The 24,860-nt window shown below is 39.2% G+C and overlaps 3 protein-coding genes and 1 non-coding gene across 4 annotated transcripts; 3 read left to right on the top strand and 1 right to left on the bottom strand.

The window, feature by feature from the left end:
- The first annotated feature begins 79 nt into the window (after nt 1–79).
- Nucleotides 80–2,988, top strand: LOC124300242 (glutamic acid-rich protein-like). Its single transcript, XM_046754110.1, has 4 exons — nt 80–188; nt 443–1,819; nt 1,983–2,121; nt 2,230–2,988. Exons 2-4 carry the CDS (start codon nt 468–470, stop codon nt 2,452–2,454), a joined length of 1,716 nt encoding a protein of 571 aa, XP_046610066.1. The 5' UTR covers nt 80–188; nt 443–467; the 3' UTR covers nt 2,455–2,988.
- Nucleotides 2,989–3,489: 501 nt separating this feature from the next.
- Nucleotides 3,490–3,562, bottom strand: Trnar-ccu (transfer RNA arginine (anticodon CCU)). Its single transcript has one exon. It is a non-coding gene; the product is annotated as a tRNA-Arg (tRNA).
- Nucleotides 3,563–3,958: 396 nt separating this feature from the next.
- Nucleotides 3,959–8,716, top strand: LOC124300915 (coiled-coil domain-containing protein 13). Its single transcript, XM_046755411.1, has 11 exons — nt 3,959–4,051; nt 4,146–4,211; nt 4,286–4,592; nt 4,654–4,808; nt 5,167–5,332; nt 5,413–5,672; nt 5,791–5,969; nt 6,382–6,604; nt 6,705–6,883; nt 6,990–7,124; nt 8,671–8,716. The coding sequence occupies exons 1-11, from the start codon at nt 3,959–3,961 to the stop codon at nt 8,687–8,689; spliced, it is 1,782 nt and encodes a 593-aa protein (XP_046611367.1). The 3' UTR covers nt 8,690–8,716.
- A 12,620-nt stretch (nt 8,717–21,336) lies between these two features.
- On the top strand, nt 21,337–22,918 carry LOC124300253 (dynactin subunit 6). The gene is made up of 5 exons (XM_046754127.1): nt 21,337–21,457; nt 21,773–21,943; nt 22,028–22,155; nt 22,501–22,643; nt 22,724–22,918. The coding sequence occupies exons 1-5, from the start codon at nt 21,429–21,431 to the stop codon at nt 22,820–22,822; spliced, it is 570 nt and encodes a 189-aa protein (XP_046610083.1). The 5' UTR covers nt 21,337–21,428; the 3' UTR covers nt 22,823–22,918.
- The last annotated feature ends 1,942 nt before the right edge of the window (nt 22,919–24,860 follow it).

Raw genomic sequence — 24,860 nt, 5'->3', positions numbered from 1 at the left:
AGATAATTTTAACTCGTGATTGGAAGCTAAGCCGATCGTTAGCGACATCTACCATGAAATTACAAAACTGCGTTACTAGGCTCTAGCTGGCTCTAGTCGGCCGCAAGGGATACCGCGTTCCAATCCCAGCGTCAATTTGAAGCGTTGACTACACGTGGTGCCCGATAGAATTTGCAGGTTAATTTACGGTGAGTATATAATTACGGATAAATCTGGAATAGATCGGTGTAACAAACTTTGTCATTACAATCTGTCTGATTGAAAATTTAAAGCGAAACTTAATTGCTCTAAAACTTGATTAACGATGATCGAAATTGACGACGTAAAATATTGTCTGTAATCAATATGAAAGTTGAAAAAAAGAAAAAATAAAATAAACTGAGCAAACTGATTCTTGAAAAATTTCTCACATCAATGTCTCTTTCTGCGTTTCATCCGATAGACAAGAAAACAAAACAATCATCTCAATGATGAGTTTGACGAAGCAAAAGAAGCGTTCCAAGAGCGAAAGCCTGGTAGAATCCGGAGCAAGTATTGAGACAGATTCAGCACCAAAAAAGAAGCAGAAAAAGGATGCTAAAAACGTGGAGGAGAAGACTAGCAAAGTTAACGGCAGTTCGGAGGCAACGACGCAGCTGACCACCAGCCAGCGCAAAAGACTAAAAAGCAAACAACGCAAGCTGAAAGCGATAGAAAAGATAAAGGCTGAGGGAGGAACACCGAAGTCTCTGTGGTCTGCTAAAAAAGAGCATCAGGCTGCTAAAGCCGCAGAGAAAAGTACTAAGGGCAAAACGAAGGTAGAAAAGAAATCCGGAGATACGGTAAAGGCTAAAGAGAAACGAGCGGAAAAAACAAAGTCAAGAAAACAGAAACGACTCAGCGAGGGTCAGTACAAAATAGACCAGATCATCTTGTCGCCGGATGAAATAAGGCTGAGAATCGAGGAGATCAAAGGCAGAGCGGAGTTGACTAAAACGGCGCGAAGGAAGCTGGCTGTACTGAAAAAAAAATTGGCTGTTTTGGAGGGGGTCGCACTCCAGAGCGATAAAAAGGGAGACACGGAAAAGAAAAGCGACAACAAGGGATTGTCAAAGGCTGAGAAGCGCAGGCTGAGACGCGAGAAAGAAGCTCCTGGAGACGCGGAGGGAACGGAAGCCGGTGAACCGGATGTTGAGAAGCCGGTAAACATTCATACGTTCGAGAAAAAGAAGGCTAAATTGAACAAGGCGCAGCCAAGTAAGGGGGAAGTAGAAGGGGCAGACAAGAAGAAGAATAAGGAAAAGAAGCAGGGTGCAATCGTTCAACAGGTGAGCAAGCCTGGCAACAAGATAGTGAAAAAGACAAAGTTAGTCAGCGAGAGCGTTGAAGATGAGGACGAAGACGACGATGAAGAGGAAGCAGAGTCGGAGTCTGCGAGTGAAGATGAAACTGCTGGAGTAGAGGAGGGAGAAGACAGTGAAGATGACGACGACGATGATGGAGAGGAAGATGACGAGGAGGAGGAGGAGGAAGAAGAAGAGGATAGCGATGAGGAAGACGAGACCCAATCCAATGGATTGAATTCTTCTCTGAACCAGTTTACAGAGAAAGATGCAGGCGAGGAAGAAGAAGAAGAAGAAGAAGAAGACGAGGATGAGGAAGAAGAAGAAGACGAAGATGAGGACGACCATCCATCAAAGAAGAAAGCGACAAATGCTTCCAAGCCTGAAGGTAAACAGAAGAAGGAACAGCAAACGAATTTGAAGAAACAACAAGGCCAGGAAGCGAACGGCGATAAGAAAAAAAGATATGTTTTGTTTGTTGGAAACATACCGTTTGAGTAAGTAGTATCCACCGTCTGAGTAACATCCAGTCGTAGCCGTAGATATTCTGAAATGACAAAATTACAACAACATTATTATGCCATACTGAAAGAAAACAAATTCTTGTCAATTCTGTGAGAAACTTTGATTCCTTGTTCATAAGTTTCGAAATTATTTCAGCTTAAAGCCAGCGGATTTGGAAAAACATTTCCTGACCAAGGTTGGCGAAGTGTCCAGCGTTCGGATACCAACAAAAAAGGGAACTCAGATTCCACGAGGATTTGCTTACGTCGAAGTGACCAATAATATTGACTACGAGGTACGGCTGAAATCTAGTTCGCTTTCTTCTATGCGTAAATCCGCCAAGATTATGAATACAATAGAACAAGAAACCAAGTTCTCAAATATTATTATTTCTGTTTTGCAGAAAGGACTGTCTCTTCACCATTCGATGGTAAATGGCAGGAGAATAAACGTGGAATACACATTGGCGGGTTCGAAGCAGGTGGTCAAAAGGCAAGAATTGGTGTCGAAAAATCAGAAGCTACACGCTATGAGAAAAGCTGGTCAACTGGCTGGCAGTCAAAAGCACGACCAGAAACGAAGCGTAAGACGATTTAAGAAGAAGGAACAAGAGCGCAAACCAAACTAAATGATAGTCGGTGAAAGATGACAAAATATTCACGGATATTAGGGGGGTCAGACAAATTTTCTTCACAACGCCCCCAAATCTGTTCCAAATCATTCAAAAAATAAAACGCTGTGTAAAGTTTCAAGCTGCTACGTCAGTGGGATATAAAATTTTGAAATTTTCAGGGTTTCTTCCTATCATTATAAGCAACAACTACGCTGAACTATAAATCGATCCCTCAATTTATACCAAAGTCGTACAAAACGAAATAACTGGTTATAAAAACTACATGTATTTTACATTTTAAACTTTCGGAGCTTAGCGGCATGTTTTCCCATTGACATTGCGGCTTGAAACTTTACACAATTTTTTTTTTTTTTTTTTTAACGATTAGGCACAGACTTTGGGGGACGTCGTAAAGAAAATTTTTCCGACCCCCAAATAAGAACCACCGTATTGGATATATTCAACAAATACGTGACGCGAGAAATATCAAAGGACGTTAATTTAACAGCGAGGTTGAATTTATATTTTACACGCTAGACTTGACGGAACAGAAGAATGAAAAGTTATTACGAAAGTTTGTTGGCTACACTCTGTTACTTTGCATTTCAGTTTATCGTCAAAATGTTATAATTCCGTGACTGATAAAACTATACTAAACACTAATTAAGTATATCGTTATATCTAATAATAAGATGACGATGTCTAATACGTGCAATCCAAATACACGTAAAGCTGTACTTGCATGTTATACATTATTTTGTTAATCTTCATCTCGTATATGAATAAAAAAAAAAACAAGATACAAAACTCCGAATTAAGAATCGTCTTCACTCCTCCACTTTCCCCTCCACGAAACTCCACGCATGCGAATCGCAGGATTATTATAGACACAGAATGCTGAAACAACGCGTAGAATGATGATTCCGTAAGCGTAAATCCAATTTTTAATCTCCCGATATAACTTAGAAGCAACTTATCCGAACGGAAGCCAAAATTAGTTCCTAAAAAAATCATCTTCTCTGGGGAGGGGAGGGTTATAAAAATTATAACTACCCCTGGTGGGACTCGAACCCACAATCCCCGGTTTAGGAGACCGATGCCTTATCCATTAGGCCACAGGGGCTCTTGCGCGTTTCAGGCCTGAAGTCTCTGTGACAAGGTGCGAGTTTCTCAAAGAATCCTCCGTGTTGCCGCGTGAAATAAAACGCGGTGAGAGAGTGAAAATTTTAATCTCTCCAATTGATCGAGATTTACGATTCACGTACGCAACGCTGGTTGAAAAATTTCACGACATTTCATGGATGGTTAAATGACACAACGCTCGACGAATCGAATTGCCGGTAACATTTTGTTTCGGCACACAAGTCGAAATGTCAAAATGCCAAATGGGGATTGAACGATGATTTATTTACTCCGCGTTCTTAGCCAGGGAACGATAAGAGATCGTGAATTTTACACCAAAAAGGCTGAGAGGTGATCCCAAAGTGAAACTTCTCGGCGAGACATCCCATAGACAAAAATGAAACCTGCATCGACATCCGAAAGGAATGAAACCAAGACACCCGACACCTTTGATCTAACCGAGAAGGTTGGATACGATGATTTTTTACAGGTAAATTGACACGATCTTTCAGGGATAAATGATTGTATGTTTTCAAAATATTATCATACGACAAAAGTTCCAATACCGTAATAAAATCTTTCAGGAATCTCTGCCCGAAGAGATAATATTCCCGGAGGAATTGAACAGATTTTTACGGGATCAAATTCGGGTGAGATCAACTGTTTTGTAAAAGAACACTAAACTTGACAATATTTTATAAAATCAACCCGACCCGATGTCCAGGACTTGTCAAGCGAGAACGGATGTCTGCGACGTGCGCTCGAAGAGTGCGAAGAGAAGCTGCAATCACACATCCGAAAAGCAAATTCGCAAGTCACTTTAAGCTCGGGTCTAGCGGGGGAAATAGCAGCCTCTAAGATTGTCGAGCTAAGTAAAAAGTGCCGGGAGCAAACGGCCGAGGTTGAAGTGCTAAAAACGAGGTGCAAGACCCTGGAGTCGAAGCTCGCTGAGAATGAGAAAGAACCGCGGAAGAATTCGGAAAATTTGGAAGTCGTTCGTCGGACCTCTCGCAGCGATTCGCGGAGCGACGGTATTAACGGAGTTACTTTTACTGCATAGCGATTATTTCTCATCAACGAATAACGCGACAGAGATAAAACGGCCGTTGACCATCGAGGAGGAGATGAAGAATCGCGAAGAGCAGATAAAGACGCTTCAGGATAAACTTCAGCAGGTTAGTTCGAAGCTGTACGAGTCTAAGAACACCTGCACTTCGCTCAGGCAAGAATTGAACAAGGCTCAGAAGGTGAGATTGATTCTTGAAGATGTTGGTGAGTCGGAAGTTAACATTTTTTCTTCTCTCTCTCGATATCACGATACAGTCTCGCATTCAGGATTTCTCGAATTAATATATTCCTAAGCTACGACAATTTCCCCCAAGATGAATGTTTGAACAAAGAGTATATAAAATACTAACGTTATACGAACTTTTGAAATCGGTTTTGAATTGAAAAAAAAATGTAGTAGATTCGTTTCATATCAAGTTTTAAAGTGGTAAGTTCTTTTTTCACGTATAAGAACAATAATTGGGTAAATTATGCATGGACAATTTTTTCCGCACAACGACCGATGAGTGTATTGAACAGACTATTATTGAAATTCAGTTATTATGTAGCGAGGTGGGCGAAAACGTGACGATTTCCAGTCTGTCGTCCCATCAAAGCGGTTGGAGAGGTCGAGCCGAGCAGATTCAGCAGTTGCATCAAAGGATTGCTGAGCTTCAGATGAAGCTGAGCGAGTCGGACGGAACTTGCCGAGGAACTGCGAGCGGTAATTCAGTATAAAAGCCATAAAGAAAAAGTAACGAGTATAAAAGACACGGTTAAGTTAGTTAACGTCGCTAACTACAGGGACAACGACCACGTCAACGGCGGACAAAAGGCAGATAACGAATCTGCGAAACATGGAAAAAGAGCGAAGACAGAGAGCCGAGGAATCTGCGAGGGAATTGCGCCAGATGAGCGTGGCTCTCGAAGCTTCGAGGCGAAAACAGGACGCTGCCAAGGCGCGGATAAAGGTCTTGGAAAACGATTTGACGAACGCCAAGCAGAGCGTAGCGCTCCTCAACGAGAAAAGATCCCACGACGATCACTTGATACAGGCACTGAACGTACGATCGATTCGGGAATAGCATATACATATATATATATATACATATATATACATTCATTCAGCAGAAAATTAACGATCGCTTCGTTACTGTAACGTGAAATTTGATTAAACTGCAGGGACGGCTCAAAACCGTAGAGGATAAATTTCGGGAACGGGAAAGAGAGACGCTCGTCGCTAAGGAGAGGGCCGAAAATGAGTGCGTGAAAATGTCCGACGAGGTGAAAAGACTGCAAGCGAGCAACGAGCACTTAAGGCGAATCATCGACGAGAGGGAAACTGAGATCGACGCGTTGAGGTGAGCGGATATCCAAGTTCGAATAAGCAGGTCTCTGTTACCGACCTTATACCGACGCTTCGACAATTTTTATTCTCATTTCACCAAAAGAGGGCGAAAATGGTAGAAGCGTTATAAGATGGTTGGGTAACGATACCGAATTTTCAAAAGGGCGATGATACATTTTATAGAAATGAAAAAACAAGAAATAAATAATACAAGTCAAAGCTCCGACAGTCGTAACATGGAATTGTCAAGATGAATATAAAAATGTGTAGCAAAATTCTCACGATTCTGTACTCCGGTTTTTCGTACACTCCGCCTTTCCGTATCGTCTTCTAAATTTTCTAAAATTTAAAATCCCCCGAAAGTGAGTTTCTCGCCTCTTCGTAAATTCTACATTTTCACCACCGCCGCTTGATTTGACGCGAAGGAACGAGTCCGGCTGCAAAGGGGATGGAAAATTCTTGCCCCTCTCGCGGGGACGCAAGAGCATCAGTCCCGCGGGCACCTCCAGATCCAGGACAAACGGTGATTACAACGAATACGTGACCCTTGGTTTGGCCGCGGAAGCGGAAAGAGAACGTCTCATGGAGCTGGTCGCGGTTTTGAACAGACGTCTCGACGAGGAGCGATTCGCGACGGACGGTATAGCGGTAAAAAAAAACGTTGGAGAAGCTTCTCCTCCTCCTCTTAGGTTTTCACCTTTTCTTTTTCATCATCGAAACCCATTCGCGTCATCGTCGTAAAATTCAGGAGACGCTGAGAATGGAGCGGAGCAAACTGGCTAGGCTGGAAACGAAACTGCAACGAATGGAATTGGACAGATTCGGTCTGAGCAAAGTGAACAGCGGATACAAACCGCGTTCGTTAAAATCATCGACGATTTCCGGTGGGAGTCGAGAAGAAATTGCGAACGATGAAACGCGTTTCAAGTGAGATACCAACGATTTAAAAATCTGCAATTTTTTATTCTTTTTTTTTTCACCAAGTCTCGAGCTGAATAGATTTCTTTTTTGTTTTGTTTTTGGTTTTGCACAGAATGGAGCTACTCGAGGAAGAATGTCTCGCACTGAAGACGAGATTGGCTACCGTGCAGCGCGATAAGGCCGCGGATCTCGCTACTTACAAACAGATGTTGGATCAAGCAAGAAAAACTTTCCAAGACGCCTACAGGTGAGCTCGATCGTAAGAAAAAGACAACGGAAGTAAAGAATTGGATTGTTCGAGATGGAGAAATAAAAATTTAATACTTATCATTTCACCAAGGGGAAAACCAAACTCTTGCTGCCACTCGAGCGTAACGATTTGAAACGAACGCCGCAGAAAAGTTGATACGACGATTTTTGCAATCGGCTTAACTCTGGCCGCGTGCATATAGTGAAAAAATGTGAATAAAATATATTCGTATACACCTGTGTACGCAATTTTCATATCCGTATAGAATTATTTATTTTTTGCCCCTTGTATAACGAAAATTGTAACATGAATTGAGTAAGAGCAGCCGGCGTTATATACGATGACGAATAGTTTGAAACAACAACTTTTTTTTTTCTTTTCGTGCAAATATACGCGGACAGATAATGCAATACGAGTTAAATTCCGGAGACTACGAAATTCTTCCTAAGACGAGGCTGGCCTTAAGACCTCGTGCATACGTACGTATGTGTATAATAAAAGCGAGATCCCTATCACACCTGTATAAGTACGCGCAGCGCAATGGTTGTTTGAATACCTCGAGTGTTCTGCAGCGGTTATAAGGACGTAATTAGCGTGTAGAATTCATCGTCGAAAACATTTCCGACACACGCCTTAATATTAATTCTTCTTTCTATTTTTTGTCTTTGACTTACAGAGGTTCGATTAAAAATTAGAGTAAACATAATAATATAAGAGTGGCGATAATGAACTAGCTGCAGACGAGAGAGATGTAAAAAAAAAAAAAAAAAAAAACTTAAACATAGCCGAAAAGTGACGCGTCTTTACGTCGAGGTTATTATTCTTTTTTTTTTAGCAAGACGACTGAAATTCTTCGCGAGTAATAAATTATGACAATGAGAAAGCTAATTAGATTATTAAGACGATGGCTGACTGACTGACATGCGAACGACTGAATGAAAAGCGATTCGCCTTGTCTTCTCGTTATACACAATATTTAACGTTGAACAAAAATTAAACGATATTTTTTTTTTTTGTATTTTCTTTTTCGATCCATTTTTTTTTTTTGTCAGTCTCTGATCGCGTTTCTCGGACTCCTTCGTCGCTTCTTCCTTCCACTTCTTCTTCTCCGGCGATAAGATGCTCAGGGATCCCGGTTTTAAACGGGCCACGCGCTCCGCTTCATCTCTTCTAATATTGTAACATAATACCCATGTGTACACAAACGATACTTATACACGTATAACGTAGATACCTGCATGCATACCGCGTACAAGAAGGAGGTACAATAAAAAGAAGCGTTCGCGGAGTATCATTCCGTGCCTACGTGTCTCTCTCCCTAATTTTTATATAACGCCGTGTTTGCCTGACGAGGTAAACGGCTACAGGCTTCGGGTATACGTATAATACAGCGTTACGCGTGTACGAATATACACACGTGCATACACACATACCGCACACCTTGACTATATAATTGTTTACACTCGCATAGAGATAATGTAGTTTAATATGGCGCCCGCGTTCTCATTTCAATGTCATAAATTCATCCCCCGTTTTCCCTCAGATTTATTCCATCAATATAAAGCGTACGGAAAAGAGATGGAGCGAAAAAGAAAAGAAACGGAAAAAGATAACAAGAAAACGGTGAAAAGAAAAAAAAATCTCGGCAATTTATTGTGAAATTACGCTATTATCTGTTTCACACAATATTCCGTACGAATTATATTTTTAACCCCCCCCCCCCCCCCCGGAGAAAAACAAGAACGGGAATGAAAAGTTAAGGCGGGTTATACGGCTACATTGTACACATATACATTTTTTGCAAGGGTGTGATAATTTTTCCTTCACACATGTAACGCGTACTTCCGTTATAAACGCTCGCTCGTTCGTTCGCACCTCGAATTTTGAGCTGCCTTGGTTTAGCACCTTCGATATACTTACGATTCATCGAATATATACGCAAAGAAGAGGAACGAGTAGAAGAAGAAGAACGAGGCAGCAGACGACGAAGATACGAACGCGCTGACGGTTCGAGTAACAAAGTTGTTCAATCCCGACGAAGAGTAAATTATTAAAGCGTGCGTCAAGTAATCAAAATTGCCTGTGCGGACTCTGTGAATTGAAAATAAAAAGAAGAAGGTGACAGTAAAAAAAAGTGTCGTGGCAAGGTTCTTGAATTAAAAAAATTATTTTAAAAAAAAAATCGTTCAGAAAATTAGAGATAAAAAATCATTCATTACAGTCCTCGGATTGATAAATATCTATAAATATCAAACAATCACCTATATGTGTATACTGTACGCATATGGAGATGAAACACATCTTTTAGCGATAAGTAATGATTCTTTTCAAGATTCCCCGGGGAAAAGAAATATCTATATTCTTTTAATATCCGCTACTTAAATTCATTCGATCAATTGAATAAGGTAGAATAACTTTGTTCATAAATGCTTATTACTTGAACAAAAAAGGTGGATATTTTTTTTCCTGCTTGATCGATAAGATCATCGATCCATATTTCCTCTCTCTCTCTCTCTCTCTTTCAATTTTAGTATTTTATAACCAAAAATAAAAATCCTGCTAAAGTAATTTCACGGAAAAAAATTAAAACGAACGGCTATAAAATTTATACAGTGACGCGTGCACCTAAATCCTTGGATAAGAACTAAAAACTTTGAAAATTTGAGTTTAAATATGAAAGAAAAATCATATAAATAAATAACTAATGAAAAAATGTCGGACGAAACGAGACGATGAGGTAGTTACTCGAACGGGGGAAATATGTATATATATTAAACGTACGGTGAGAGCGTTACTCCCCACCACCCTCCTAGTGTGGCAAAGAAGGAGGAACAGGAGGAGGAGGTACACGCACAGGTAGGCAGAGGCCGTAATCTATATTCCGTATATTCACACTCGCCCGTGAGTTGGATGTGTGTCGAGTGATAAGAAAAGAGTATAGGCGTGACGTCACTAGGCGCCTAGGAGGTATATGAGGGAAGCCGGAGGTACGTCCACGTCACTCGTTCTTGTGATTTTCGTTTGTTTCGTTCGCCGCGACGTAAAAATAATTTCGCAAGTAACGTCGATGAGAAAAAAAAGAAAAAAAAAACAAAAAAACAAAAAAAAATTAAAAACAAGAGGCAAGGAAAGGCGTAAGATTCGATCGTCGATACAGGGCGGATCCTAGATCCCCGCGATCCATGGATCTTTCATAGATTACGCAGCTGCAACAAGAAGTCGACCACCTGTTGAATCCGCACGCGAACCGCCAGCAGCAGTTATTTCATTAACCGAAAACGTACGTTATTTCATATCGCCTTAATAACACCGCGTTTGTGATACAATTTATCGATCCGAGATTACTGTTAAAACTTCACGGTTACATGTCTGTACAACTTTTCGAAAGTAAAATCGTATTTTTCTTTTTTTTTTTTTATCCACACCGACGTGCCGATTTTCCCTGAAATTTCATCGTCCGCGCTAATTTTTCCCTCGCAAGGAAACGTCAGGCATCCATTCGGTAAGTTTTTCAAAATAATCCATATTTGCCACAGTCGAGTTTATATTTATCCGATTACGTACGTACGTTAATATCCTGCAGATTTCTGCGAGAGAAAGCAAAAAAAAAAAATAAATAATAGAATAAGATGAAAAGAAATAGAAGTCGAACATCGTCGCCACGTCTACGTTGGAAAAGTTTGATAAAATTGTTTCAATATATTTTTATAGAACTCTCAACGATTCTGAGTGCAGGATGAAATATGGAGCGTTTGTAATTTATTTCTTATACGTTACACCTCTGCAACTTGTTTCAATGTGAAAAACAATTACTCAACGATATCGTTCATCATAGACATACGTTCGCAATATTAAACAACCGTTAAAATATTACGTCAAACAAAACACAAAGATAGATAAATAATCGAAAAGAAATATATACGCCTGATAAATAAGTATTTTATAAACATGCGTAGGAACAAACGCGTACCTACAACTGACAAATTTCTCCGTAAATAGTAAAATTTGCGATTTAAGTACACCGATCGATCGTTAGTCACGATATCGATCGGCATCCTGTGATGCACGGTGATTATTGATGAGTCGAATTTGCCAATTGGCATAACCTGCAGCCATCTTACAGATTTGTAATTGCGCAACCGCGAGACGATAGTTATATACGTAAGATGTTTGCATTGAAATTAATCGCTCGACGCACAATCTTCGGCGGGGAATTAACACTGCAAAAAAAAAAAACAACATCCGATTCTTGCATTTTTTATTCGTAAAAATTTTTCATTCTAAACAAGACGAGAATCGAAATTCCAAGTTTTTCTTACAGACGCAAAATTGAAGATAAAATTTTTACAAATGTATCTAGAGGCCATTTTGTTTCGAGCACAAGATTACGTCACAAGCATTGCCGATGGTTTCATTGATCGATGAATCTTACCACGTACGAGCAAATATCCGTCGAGAAAAAAATGCGATGCAGAAAAAAAAAAAAAAAAATGAATGTTTCGACAAAATTCAGAATATTTAATTCGAATAGAGCAATTGTTATAGACATATTTCTCTTCAACTTTTTACTTCTGATTCTCTATATTAATTCGCCAACTTTGTTTCGTAGGTGTATTTTTTAAGAGGTGGAAAAAAAAAAAAAAATAAGTACAAGGAAAATTATACGACGATACGAACTAGTAATAAATAATACCTGTACGAACGTACTGTTTTTTTTTTTTTTTCTGTTATCAAGGTGCCGCGGTGATGAGCCAATTGAAAAATTCGTTCACGTGCCTCTCTTACCTGTTACACGATCACGGTGTAACATTGTTATCTCGCAACGTTATCATATCGCGTCCGAGTTTGATACAATATCATCGCTTCCCCTCCCCCACTTGGAAAAAAAAAAAAGAAAATAGAAAAAAGAGACCGGAATAGAGTGAAACGTTAAAGAAAAAGAAGAAAAAAAAAACTGAGTCGACGTCGTTTCGTCAGGTTGAAACTTTTCAATCTATAACCCGTCAAGTGTTGGCACGAACGCTATCTCGCAGCTAGCACTAAATATATTGCGTACAAAAGCTTCGCTTCGAATCGAACATTCATCGTCGTTATTCAAGGTACGCGCTGACGATAACTCGTAGCAATTTTTTTAAATCTTTTTTTTTTTCTCTTCCTAAATTACACAGCGAATCAAACAAGAATAATAAAGGAAAATAAAGCTGGAGTGAAAATTGGAGAATAAGATTGTACGGAAAGTTCTACATTTTTTAAAAATTTTTTTACCTCTTTTTCCTTTACCATTTTTTTTTTTACTTTTTTTTTTTTTACAGTGCATATTTCGAACCGTCTGTTTTTTCGTTTTACCGAGTGCAATGACTGCTGCAACGTCACGCGTGTTTAACAATCTTACGATACAGATACGTGTGTTCAACGACAAGTTATTGTTGCGAGCGAGTTTCGCGTATCGAAAAATTGAAACATCGACGATAAGCGGGACTCGCGTTTACGCGTAGTGATAATAAAATAACGACCTTTGCCAATGTCGCGCGAAATTCGCAATGGCCAAAGAATTTGCCGTTACATTATTGATACAATTATGATTATTTCAAAGGTCCACAACGCGCACGCCGTGTCTGACTGTTGCGATTATAACGTACGTCGAATAAAATTGGTAAAATAATTTTTCCCTTCGAAATCACGGTAAGAAATTTTGTAAATTTCAACGCAGAGGAGAAAAATACGAACAACAATCTCACTCTGTGACAATTAATAAATTACACGATAACGATAAGGGGAAATAGAATAGTAATTGCACAATGGTTGCACTCGAGTTCTATCTTTATATTACATGTATGCTGCTTCTTCGGAGAGCGAGTAAATAGATACATATGTATATATATATATACACACGTATGATGTAACTCATATTCTAGTGTATAATGGTATTGTTTTCTGCATCGCGATACGAGGTGACCTACATTTCTGTCAATTTATTTTTACGAAGAAATTGAAAACGAAATAGTAAGAAAAAAAATAAATAAAAATTGGACACAATTTTTGTTCCACTATTTCCATACTTCGAGAACATCAGACTCGATACAAGTTGATGATTTAATATCACGAATTAACTTATACGAGACATCGATTCTCCTTTTTCAATTGTTTCCTTCAAACATGGATGCACAACATATTTTGAAAATATCTAAGCTAATAATAAGGAAACTTGGGAGAAGCGGTTCTTTTTCTTTTTCTTTTTTTTTTTTTACAGTGGTCAAACAACAGCTTCTGTTCTTTATTAAACTTTCTTCTTCTCTTTTTCTGTTTGTTTGTTTTTTTTTTTTTTTTTTTTTTTTTTTTACAAGCCACGTGCCTAATGAGGTATAAAATGTACATGTACACTCATACGCACGCGGACGGGATGAAAATACTTGTTCGAAAAAACGCTCGTTGTTCGCTTATATTCGGGTGTTTAAACAGTTGCGTAGAACAGGTGAAAAATATCGTCTGTACAAACAATGTGCGGATAGATAGGCGGTTACGGGTAAGGCAAGAGTTGTGTTATAGTTGACTCGGCTTACACGACGAAGATGTTCGATGTAGATTTTTCACGGAGTTCGTACGTTCGTTCGGTTTCGTTTGGTTTACTCAGAGATTAAGACGCTGCTGATAATGAGACTTAGTTGGGGCGATTTTAACGAGTTTCTATATACCAAAGTAGAAGATACGTTTTCTCTCTCTGTCTTTCTCTTGCTTGTTTCATTTTTTTTTTCTCCCTCTCTCTTTTCCTGCTCCTCCGTCCTCTTTTCACGTATTTTTCTATCACTCAAACTTTGTGCACGTTGCAAGATTAAGGAAACAAAAGATGAAATTTCGATCAAGGACAATTTTTCTTCATCTTGTTATAGTTGAAACTTTTTTTCGATATTTTTTTTATCCCCCACCCTTCATGATTAATGCGAGTTATTTTTTCAATTGTATTTTCATTCACATACGAGTAAAACGGTACCTTACATACGTACGTATACCATGATTGTTCAGCTCGCGCGGAGAGTTTATTTGTACAGTTATAACAAGCAAGTGTCGGGTCAAAGTGGTATTAATAATATCCAGGTAATTATAATTACAGTGTTTTCTCTTTGTTTCTTATTCCTCCGTTTTTTTTTCTCTCGCTTTAATTATTATTTGGACAAGCAGTCGAAGAAGTTGAAAAATTTGGAAAAAAGTGCGCAAGTAATTACGAAGAACAAAATCCACACACGCGACTAGATCCCACAGTGAAACTGTAATCGTAAGAAAAGGTTACAGGTATAAATAAACGCTACAAATTCTCGATTAAGAATAATTGATTAATTTTGTCATTTTCGATCACTCGTAAAAGTGGGGAAAAACTGTTTTTTTTTTCCCACTGGTGAAAAAATATTTCGACACTAGTGGAAAAATGGTTCGCCATTTCCCAACCGCGCTTCATTCGTCGAGAACTAGCGTGTTTCGTTCCGTTTCAGCAGGTGATTGTACATTTTTATTGTGAAAAATAAAGATACTCAGTGAACGTGATGGAAGTTGAGCCAAAATAGATCTGAATTAAAAATATTCGGGATGTGGTTGTATTTTTGTACGATGTAGAGTATTTTCTACTACCTAATATATGGCTAACTTCACACTCGTATGTCCGTCGTGCTAACGAATCCGGGCACGAGGCTTTTCATACCACACGCATCTCTCTCCAACACCAAACCCACACCTATTCCGTACCGCGATTACCTAACGCTGGGTTTAACGTAAGTTGAGCAAGTAGTGAGGTTGTGTTTGAGTTGCAATCAGGATGAGCGCTAAGAGGACGGGGCGGTTTCGCACCACCCCGATAACGAGACTTGGACTCGGTTCCGCTGGAGCAAGTGAAGAAGGATGAAGTGTACTTTGGTATCGGAGAAAGAGAAAAGCGAGTAAAAATGAAGAGAGAAGGAAAGAAAGAACCCACGTTTCACTTCTAAACCTATGTAACACAGTTAATGCTGCACGAAGCTTACGATATGTTTATCATATAAATAAGCTGCAGCAATGTTTGCGACATGGGAATTAAAAACATGAGTTGACGCGTGGTTGAAGTTAGAAACGTTACCGTAACGATGCGTGTTACGGAAAAACCGTTAAGGTAAGTGTACGAGTTTTTGACCATGTCCCAATTATTGACCTTTTTTGACTGTATCCGTTTGATCCTTGGTTGAAAAATTAAGCAAAAATAAACTCGTAGTGTTTAACCCTCCGGCAATTTGTTTTAGTGATGGAGAAATTCACAATTCGTGTCGTCGATTGAACAATTTTAGAAAATAAAATGGTCAATAATTTGGTCTAAACGTATCAATAACTGCTACACTTACCTAACTTCGCACCATTATTAAACTGTATCGAACCAAACGTAACGATATTCTTCGAAAGATAACTGCTCGAAAGTTATTCGAAAATTGGAAAATAACCAATTTTTCCCTGATGTTTCGATGACGTTAACGTTCCTCGCACCAATCTCGTGAATTGATGTAGGCGTACCAAGAATAGGCAAGTATAGAAGTGATAATTTCTTCCTGTTTTACAGATCGGAAATTATACCCGACGAGAAGAAATTTTACCGCCGATGGAAAGAGGAAAGGAAATAAATACAGCAAAGTGGCGGGCGCTATGAAGAGAGCTATCCATCGACAGTATGGTAATGTTTGACACTGTCATGGAGTTGCTCTCTTTGTCGACGCCGCCTGATTCAACTCACGTCTTTGTATCGTACGTCATTATAGCAGAACGTCGAAGAAGAAGAAATTGGAAAGATTTCCCGACGAGATGAAAGATGAAAATCGCCAGAACAACTGTATACTTTTATCATTACGATACTTTACGATATATGCATCTTTTGAATTGAAATTACGTGCTCGTTATATTTTTCTACCGATTTGGTGTTATTTGTTGGTTTTTTTTTTTTTTTTTTTCTTGTTTTTCTCGTGGTTAACAAAGAAATTTGTACTAATTGTCGATTACTAAGAGTGTTCTGCACCGATCTAAAAGGCCTCGCACCTTTCGTTTTCAAACTGCAGGTTCGAAGTTGAGAGAACAAAAAATATTAATGTAAAATTCGAATTTTAAACTACAAATACAAACTCACGATCATCGTTCTCATTTTATTTTTTGGAATTTTTCAACTTAAATAATTCACAAAATACCGAAACGATCAAACGACCAAAATCTAATCAGTACCAAGTTTGAAAAAGCCGCGTTGATCGTGACAAAAATCATTGAAATCCGGCAACTCGTTCTCGAGATATCGGCGGACAAAAACAAAATTGAAAAACTCAACTTTCCATTTTCGGGGTGATCACAATAACATCCTTTTTTCCCTTGAAAACAGAGAAACGGGAACAGTTAATAACCAGATAAAATATCCCACGACTATAAACACAACGCAATCGAAAATCGTATCGACGAGACCGCAGCGAATCGGTCAAGCATAAAAAGGCGGCCGACCAACGAGCGTCTAGATCACTGTGACGGGCTGATCAAGACGGGTCTAGATCACTGCGGCGATGAAACAACAGCGAATAAGCGTGCGAGAAGCGAAGGGGTCTGGATTAATACTCGCCTAGATCACTGCGAATGGCCGATCGAGACGAGTCTGAATCACCGCAGCGGCGCGCGCGCGTCTCGCCGTAATTATGAACCAGGAAGCGAATGAGAAGAAACAAGATCAAAAAAAAAAAAAAATTAAACGTTCTTAAAACAAAAAAAAAAGAGGAGATTCAAAAATAAAATCGGTAGCAAGAATTTATTACCGCTGGGTTCAATTTCATTCTGTATTAATCGTTTTCACGCCGATGATAATATCATTTGTGAAATGTTTCGTCGTCGATAAGAATCGCGATTTTATAGATTTCGCTGTAATACCTTTTTAGATAATTTTATTCCGCAAATTTTCGCATCAAAAAAGAAATAATAATAATACCCCCGATATCGCTGATTGAAATTTGTTCAAACCGTCGGTTTTTCGCAGATTATCGTACAAGTAAACGCTGCTCTTGCTTGCTGAAAGTCGAGCGTAAGGTATGTGGAAACGGGTATTAGTACCTGCGTTATTATACGATCACCGAGTATACGTATAGCATACCTGTATAGAGTAGATACGGCCAACCCCGAGCCGTCTAAGCAAAGCGTTGGCGCAGCGATTGCGGAGTGCGTACACGGTTATAAAAACGCGCGTCAAGCGAAGGGCCGTTGACCTTCTTTCATTGATTGTGAGCGCAGGGTTTACGGAGAAACGTGCATTTGTAGATGCGTAAGTGTACCTGTACGCTGGACGTTTCTGCGGCTTTAATTTGTTACAGTTGGACATGCACGCGCATTCGCATTCGCCTGTATGCTAATAGCAAACTCATAACGTCCCTGCCGCTGCGTTATAAAATACTCGCGGTTCGAGATGCGGAAACGCTAAGCAAGCATCCTGCGGGCGGAAACGTTTCAGGATCCGTGGAACGTACAGTCGGGTCGGAAACGCGACGAAAAGAAAGTTTTCGACAAAGTCAAGTCGCTGATTAAGTTTAATTGTCAACTTCAGAAAGTCTTTGCGATACGGAAGACATTCTGATATCGCTGAATTCCAACCAAACTGGGTAAACGCAGTTTTTAAACAAGGAAAGTACTTACGAATTTTTAAACACTCGTAATCTGCCCTAATTATAAAATCATATTTATTTCGATTGTCGTTTCGACTTACCTTTTTTCATTCAGGATGCGTTGTTATTTACAATAAATACCAGTTAATTAGTTAGAATAAATAACGAAACACCCTGAATCCAGAAAGGTAATTCAAAACGACAAACGTTCAATTTTACTGGTAGTAGTTTTAACGCAAAAAATAAAAATCATATTACAATAAAACTATTCGTATATAAAATATTCCAATATAAATTGTATAAACTAAACCTTGTTACTAACATAATCGGTTAAAAGTTTTCACGTTAAACACAAAACTGAACTTTTGTTGACCAGTGCTAGCGAAGAAGTAACATTTTTTTCACATAGTTTTTACACCACATAATCAGCAACATAGTTCGTCCGATGCTAATAAAAAATAGCACATTTTGTTCATAAAAATGCAATTACGTATTCGAAGATCAGAAATACTTTTAAACTCGTACAATACAGTCTAGCAAACGCATAAATATTTTATTTTGTTTCTTTTTCGTCACATCATCTGACGTCTGAGTCGTTTAAAAATTATGTACAGGTATACAAAGAGTCTAGAATACACTTCTGTGTTACGTATGCACGCGCAATAATTATCGTTATTGAAACTTCACCGACAGTTTGTACTCAGCTTGCAGAATAAACAGTTGCCTCGTTATTTTATTTTATTTACTTGTTGTTTTTTTTTTTTTTTTTTTTTTTCCTTCACGTTAAATTATACATAACGATCGATTCGCAATTCGCTAAGAACATACATGGAAAGAGAATCAAACGATAAAATATAAATTAACCAAGTGTCACTTGTCACGGATACATCATACATAGGTATTGCCTAGATCTTGCGAAATTCGCAAACTGAGTTACTATATACGTAAATTTCACGCAACGTGTACACATTCGATTGCTCTATACCGACTTGTACCGCTGCTGCACGTATACCGCGAAGATGTGAAAGGAAAGCAAACACCGATTTCCTACCGGAGTGTAATACACGGACACTGTGTAACACCTCTAAGATAATCGGTGATAAACGTTGAACAATCGATACACAACCGATATACAACTTTACCAGGACGAAGCCAGCAGAAGCTGTATTACATGCTACTTGCAGGTGAATTGCTAGTTACGCAACGCGGTACAACTGACATTATGGACGAGCCTGTAACATCCTCGACTCTGGTACATTTCTGACTCTACCGACAATGAAAATAAAATTGTTTTTTGTTAAAATTAATGCCACCATCGGAGGATCGTCAACTCCGATGGCATGACCAGTAAGACAGAGGGAAAACGAAAAAGGGACACGCCATTCGTCGGTTTCTGGTTCATATTACGCGACATCATCGTCACACATTCCTGAACGCGTTAATTACGCAAGACTCTCGCGGTTATCCTCGAATAAACACGGGGCAAGGCACGATTAAGGTATTCGCCTTGGCGCCGGGAGAAGAGGGCTGCTTATGTATAGAAATGAGCGTGTATATGCGAACGATAATAGAAGACACACGCAGGGCACGTAGATGGATTATATAGGTGTGAAAAAAAGAAGACGTTTCAATTACTTTATGAATAAGACAACAAGCGCGGCTCGAGACCTTCGGCGCTTTGCTCCTGGCACCAGACAGCAAATATAAAACACCGAGAGATATATCAGCGATGATAATGGTAGCTCTAGCGACTATTATTATACCGATGCCCCTGGTCGATGCAATAAAACAAAAATGGCGCCGGAACAAGATGGCCGTCCTAACCTGCAAGGGTCGTAAATAACTCCGGTTAATTACCGCTCCGCCGATAAGCACGGCCACCCGGCCTGATGCCAATTTTTCGCCAACTCCCACGCCCTGGGCTGCAAAATACCTGCCCAACCCGCTCACCGCTCGGTTCTTCTACTCGAATTACGTGGAAATCTTATGCGGGAAACAGGAAGCTGTCGGTACAATGGATTTGATCATTTTTCCAAGTTCAATTCATTGGATAAGTAACTTCGGCATCGATATCAGTTTCTGCAATGAAACTGTTTCACATAAATACGTCGATCCACCTCGAATATTTAAACAACAGCAATTTTCAATCACGGGGTTGAAAAATTCTGATAAAATTTGCAAGCGTACGCGAGGACGGCAAGAATCGCTCTGCCGGATTTCATTGCGACTAATCGATAGTCGGGAAAGTTATGAACCTTTGAATAATTTTTTGGGACGCCATTTTAAAAATAAACATAGACCGTTCTTCAATGGAATCTGATTTAAGCCAATAGACTGTCGGACCGCAACGCGTCCTTCTCGGATAGGTGTAAAATTTTTAACGATACGAAAACCGGTAGCGGTAAACGGTAAACGTGTCCGAAGCTAATTCGAACATCTCTCTTTCTCTCTCTTTCTCTGTCAACGTTGACCCAAATACACTGTGTAAAGAAATTTTTCACAAAGCGAACTAATTTCAATTCCGCACGGTGCGTGCGTGCAGCGGTTACACCTATGCGGCTGCGACGCCTAAAAGTATTCTTTTGTCTATGAAACTGAAGAGAATAGAAGAAGAAGAAGAAGAAGAAGAAGAAAAATGCGAGGCGACTCATGCTTCGCGCCTGTTATACGTAGCTACTACTACGTAACACTGAGACCAACGCACACGCCTCGGTAAAATAATAATGAAAAACTGTTTAACATCGCGTGTATGTACCCAGTTGTAGGATTACCCATACACACATACCTAACCGCGAACTGCAGGATGGACTGAGAGAGACTACAACGTTTTGAAGTGCGGTAGAAGACAATGATTATAGTCAAAGTCAAGACGAGACAGTGGCAAGTGGCGGAGATCCCCCGTCCTCCGCTCTCTCTCTTCGCCTAAACGAAACCGAATAAAACTTGGCTACTTATTTAACATCAGAATGAACGTGTCGTCCCATTGGCTATTGTTCGAGCAACAAAGTTCTGGGCTTATGCAGGCATGCTTTACGTAAGTCAACCTATAACGAAGTGACGCATTTTCAACGACTCGGGCGAAACTCAATGATTCCTTCTCGGTCCCATGAAGCGTTAAACCATTCACCAGACAAGTTTCTTTTTTATTTCAACAACGCGGGTAGGTATAAAGTAATCGGATCGGCGTCTCAAATAATTGTGTCCTAGTTTTTCATTGCCGAATTACCATACTCGTTGCAACATTCGATCAGGTCAGAATTAGACAAAATTTGAACCTGCATAGGCGATGGAAATCTACCAAGTCGGCAAAGACGTGCACAGAATTAATTAGCTATTTGCGATGAGCAAACAAAATTAGAAAAAAAAAAACACGAGATAAGGTTATAAGAGGTGACAGAATTTCGCTACATTCAGTACAAACTTAGTCTGTAATTATAGTTACAGCAGTCGACTAGATTGCGAGACAGGTTTCAAATATTCAATATTATAATTATTATCGTACAGTCCTAAAGCGCCTGATAATAGGCAACTCTGCGCGTGACTTTGAAAGCGCCTTATTGCACGCAACTGTGTCTACGAATACTGAGGATCCATTTCACCGAACATATCGTGAAATTTCACAACTGGATGGAAGCACTGGTCGGTTCGAGCAATATAGCATACGCTCAACATGGATTCCGCTGTCAGTCGTCGGTCGAAGTAAGATGCTAATTAATTATTTTCAATAACAACCGTAACGATTAACGAGTTAATCAACCCCCTGAATCGAACGTCTTGATTCCTAGTTTATATTCATAACAAGCTGTAATTAAAAACCGAAAAATTTACTTGTATAATTGGAGTTGTACTTTTGTTTCGAGGTTAGCATGAGCTGTCATCGAAGATAAAAAAGAAAAGAGTCGGATGTACGCTTTGAAAAATCTTCGAAAAAAATGAGAAAACAAACGAACTTGCTAAATTACAATTACGATTTCAATTCGAACTTGAGGTGATTCTTTAAACTCCTTTTTACAGCATAAAAATCGCAGTAGGCGCTGTCGTATGCGAAGAGAGCACTTTGAAAGGGCACATAACAATCGGTTCGAGAACGGTCGTACATCCGAGGGCCAGTATCATCGCCGAAGCTGGTCCGATAATCATTGGAGAGGGAAACATAGTCGAGGAAATGGCGGTGATAGCGAACAGGTAAGAACGACATTCGGAACCTGGTTTTTCCGAGGAATTAATACTCGGATTCGAACATCAAGACGAATGATTGAACAATTACAGACTGCCGGCTGGAGCCCCGGAGCCTGCGTCAACCCCTGTCATGATTATTGGAAACTTTAACGTATTCGAAACGGACAGTAGATGCGAGGCATTGAAAGTAGGCGACAACAATATTTTGGAGATGAAAGGTAGTTTCGCAGAATCTTTAAAAGTTTCCGCTTGTTGAGAGAATCTTTCACGGAGGGAAGAAAAAGAGCAAATTTTACGCAAAATTACAGGGAAAGACGAACAGATCAAGGTTTTTGGTAAAAGATACACGTGTCAACTATATGTTTTACCATAAATGTAGCAGATTTTACTCTGCAGTCAAAAGTCTCGCGCTGTGTCCAGAGTAAGATCTGCATTTTAGAAAGTATATATTACCAAAAAAACCTGATGTATCCAGTTTCTCCTGCAGCTTTGAATGAAACCTGCTTTTTCATTCGCTCCGTGTTACCAGGGAAATCGATTCGTCATTTCGAGTTTATTCTCAGCCTCGGTTAGCCGGGAGGTGGAACTGACCAACGGCTGTGTCGTCGGAGCAGCTTGTTCCCTCACCGAACCTGAGACCGTGTCCGAGAATACCATAATTTTTGGCAGCCAGTGTCAGCGGAGAGAGATGAATGACAAGCCGTATGTGAGTAATCATTACCGTCGACAAATTACGAAGCTTATGCGTGACTGATTAATTTCTTTTTATTCTTTTTTTTCCGACAGCCTCAAGTTGGACAGATCGATTATCTAACGCGAGTATTTCCGAATTATCACCACCTGAGGAAACCTAACATGAAGACCGTCAAGGAGCCTGCTATTTAAACGATAACTAACGTGTATTCGCAAATATTTTTTATGGATTTCGCAATTAAATATTCATACGTATGTAACTATAATAAACAATCAAATATCACTTCAGTTATTATGATTATTATAATATAAATGTGTGAAAAACCTGCAACTAGATAAATTTTGACCTTAGAGATATTGAACGATTATATATTATAAAAATAAAATGAAAACACTCGCGATCCTGTTTAATTCGTCGATTTTCTACGCAAGTCGGAAATTTTTTTTTTTTTTTTTTTTTCAATTACTCGTATTTTAAAGACCTCAAATCACAAGACCGGCAAGAAAAAGCAACAAAAATCATATACCAGTATTTAAAATTTCACAGCGAATTAAAAGGGTTACAGAAAAAAAAGGTTTCGAATAACATTTCGTAACAACCTTTCGTGAAGAATAAATAATCCCAAAATTTCTTTTTCTTATTTCTTTTGTATTTCATTTAATAGCGCGTTTCATTATTATTCAGGATGCGACAGACCGGAAAAATCGGTAATAGTCAGAGAATTTCGTGATGACGATTTAGCAGCCACCCGGAGTCCATAGGGAATAAGGTACTTTTTTTATAAATCATTTTCAATGATTCAGCTATGCTGTATTGTTAAATTTATAATAATTCATGTGAAACGAAGCAGAAACTAGTGTATTTTTAGATCCAAATTTATATATTAAAGGTGCACAACTTCTGGAACTTTTGGCGATAAAAGCTGCCCAACGTTACCCAAGTTTCGTGTGAAAACGTTGAGATGTAATTCTGGATTTTTCGACGGGTAAGGTCAGGGAATTTTATTTGAACAAGATTATCGCCAGCCTATCATTATTAATGTTCTGAGCAATCCTGCGTTCGATTCGAGCGAAGACTTCGACCAATCACATGTCCAGCAAGGAACACACACGATTCGTATTAAATCATACAAGCGCCCACCTTAATTTCACGATTACTATTCATCCACTGACCGTCAGCCTGTACGTGCATAAACACGTACTTGTACCATCGTCGAGAATGGTTTATGGTAAGTTTGAAAGTTTCTTAAATGTCATCAATGCGCAGTGGAATGTTCGACGAAGGAAAGAGGCGGAAGTGGCGTCGAGACAAAGTAATATCACTAATAAAATTGGACAATAGCTAATTCTTCTTCTTCCTCTTCGTCGTTTTTTTTTTCTTTTTCTCTTTCTTCCTTTACTACCTTTTCTTTCCGGGATCAATCGTCGATTTATAAACGCGACGTCGCAACCGGGATTACGAATCAGGCTCGTGCGTATAACTTGTATCCAAAATAATGCAATAAATACCTCTTGTATATGTATAATGGGAGAAATGAAAATGCCGATGAAATTCTCATGGCTAATGTCCCCCCCCCCTCTCTCCTTCCACATATTTTCCTCTCAGAATTATGATCGTGACCGCGTCTTGAGTGGACCACGTGCTGCCGCACGTATTATGTCCGTACAGCCTGAACCGGAAATAATTAATTTCGTGTCAGGAAACACCGTCCGTCTAAGCTTAAGGCGAGGCGTTGAATGAGACTCATCGATATCCTCGACGGCATTTACATATTTCAATATGAAAATTTTTCTAAAATTATTCACATTAATTATCTAACAATAAGCTTGATAATATTAAAAAATAATCAGTCAAAGCTTTCGACTCTTTAAAAATTACGCGCACTTCGATTTCTCCTATTTTCAGAACACCTTTTCTTTCGCACAATTTTCCACTTTACCGTTTGTAGTTGACACGTGAATCGAAATTACGTACCATCGGCATAAAAAAAAATGATACAATCAGCTAATGACGTGGACTAATTAAGTGTCATTAAAGATAAAATTAATTTGAACAATAAAAATAGTAATAATAATAATAATAATAACAACATCCAAACACGCCAATAATCTTTCGGCATTACGACCGTTGAGAAGTAACTAAAATCCTGTGATAAGGTAGAGAGCGCACCTAACCGCAGGCAACTTGTGTTACAAATATATTTGCGGGTTTTCGGCATTCAGGCGCCTG

Source organism: Neodiprion virginianus, chromosome 3, assembly GCF_021901495.1.
Source record: "Neodiprion virginianus isolate iyNeoVirg1 chromosome 3, iyNeoVirg1.1, whole genome shotgun sequence".
In the NCBI taxonomy this organism is placed as follows: Eukaryota; Metazoa; Arthropoda; class Insecta; order Hymenoptera; family Diprionidae; genus Neodiprion; species Neodiprion virginianus.
Note: the sequence above shows the minus strand (reverse complement) of the source record. Positions and strands in the feature narration are given on the sequence as shown.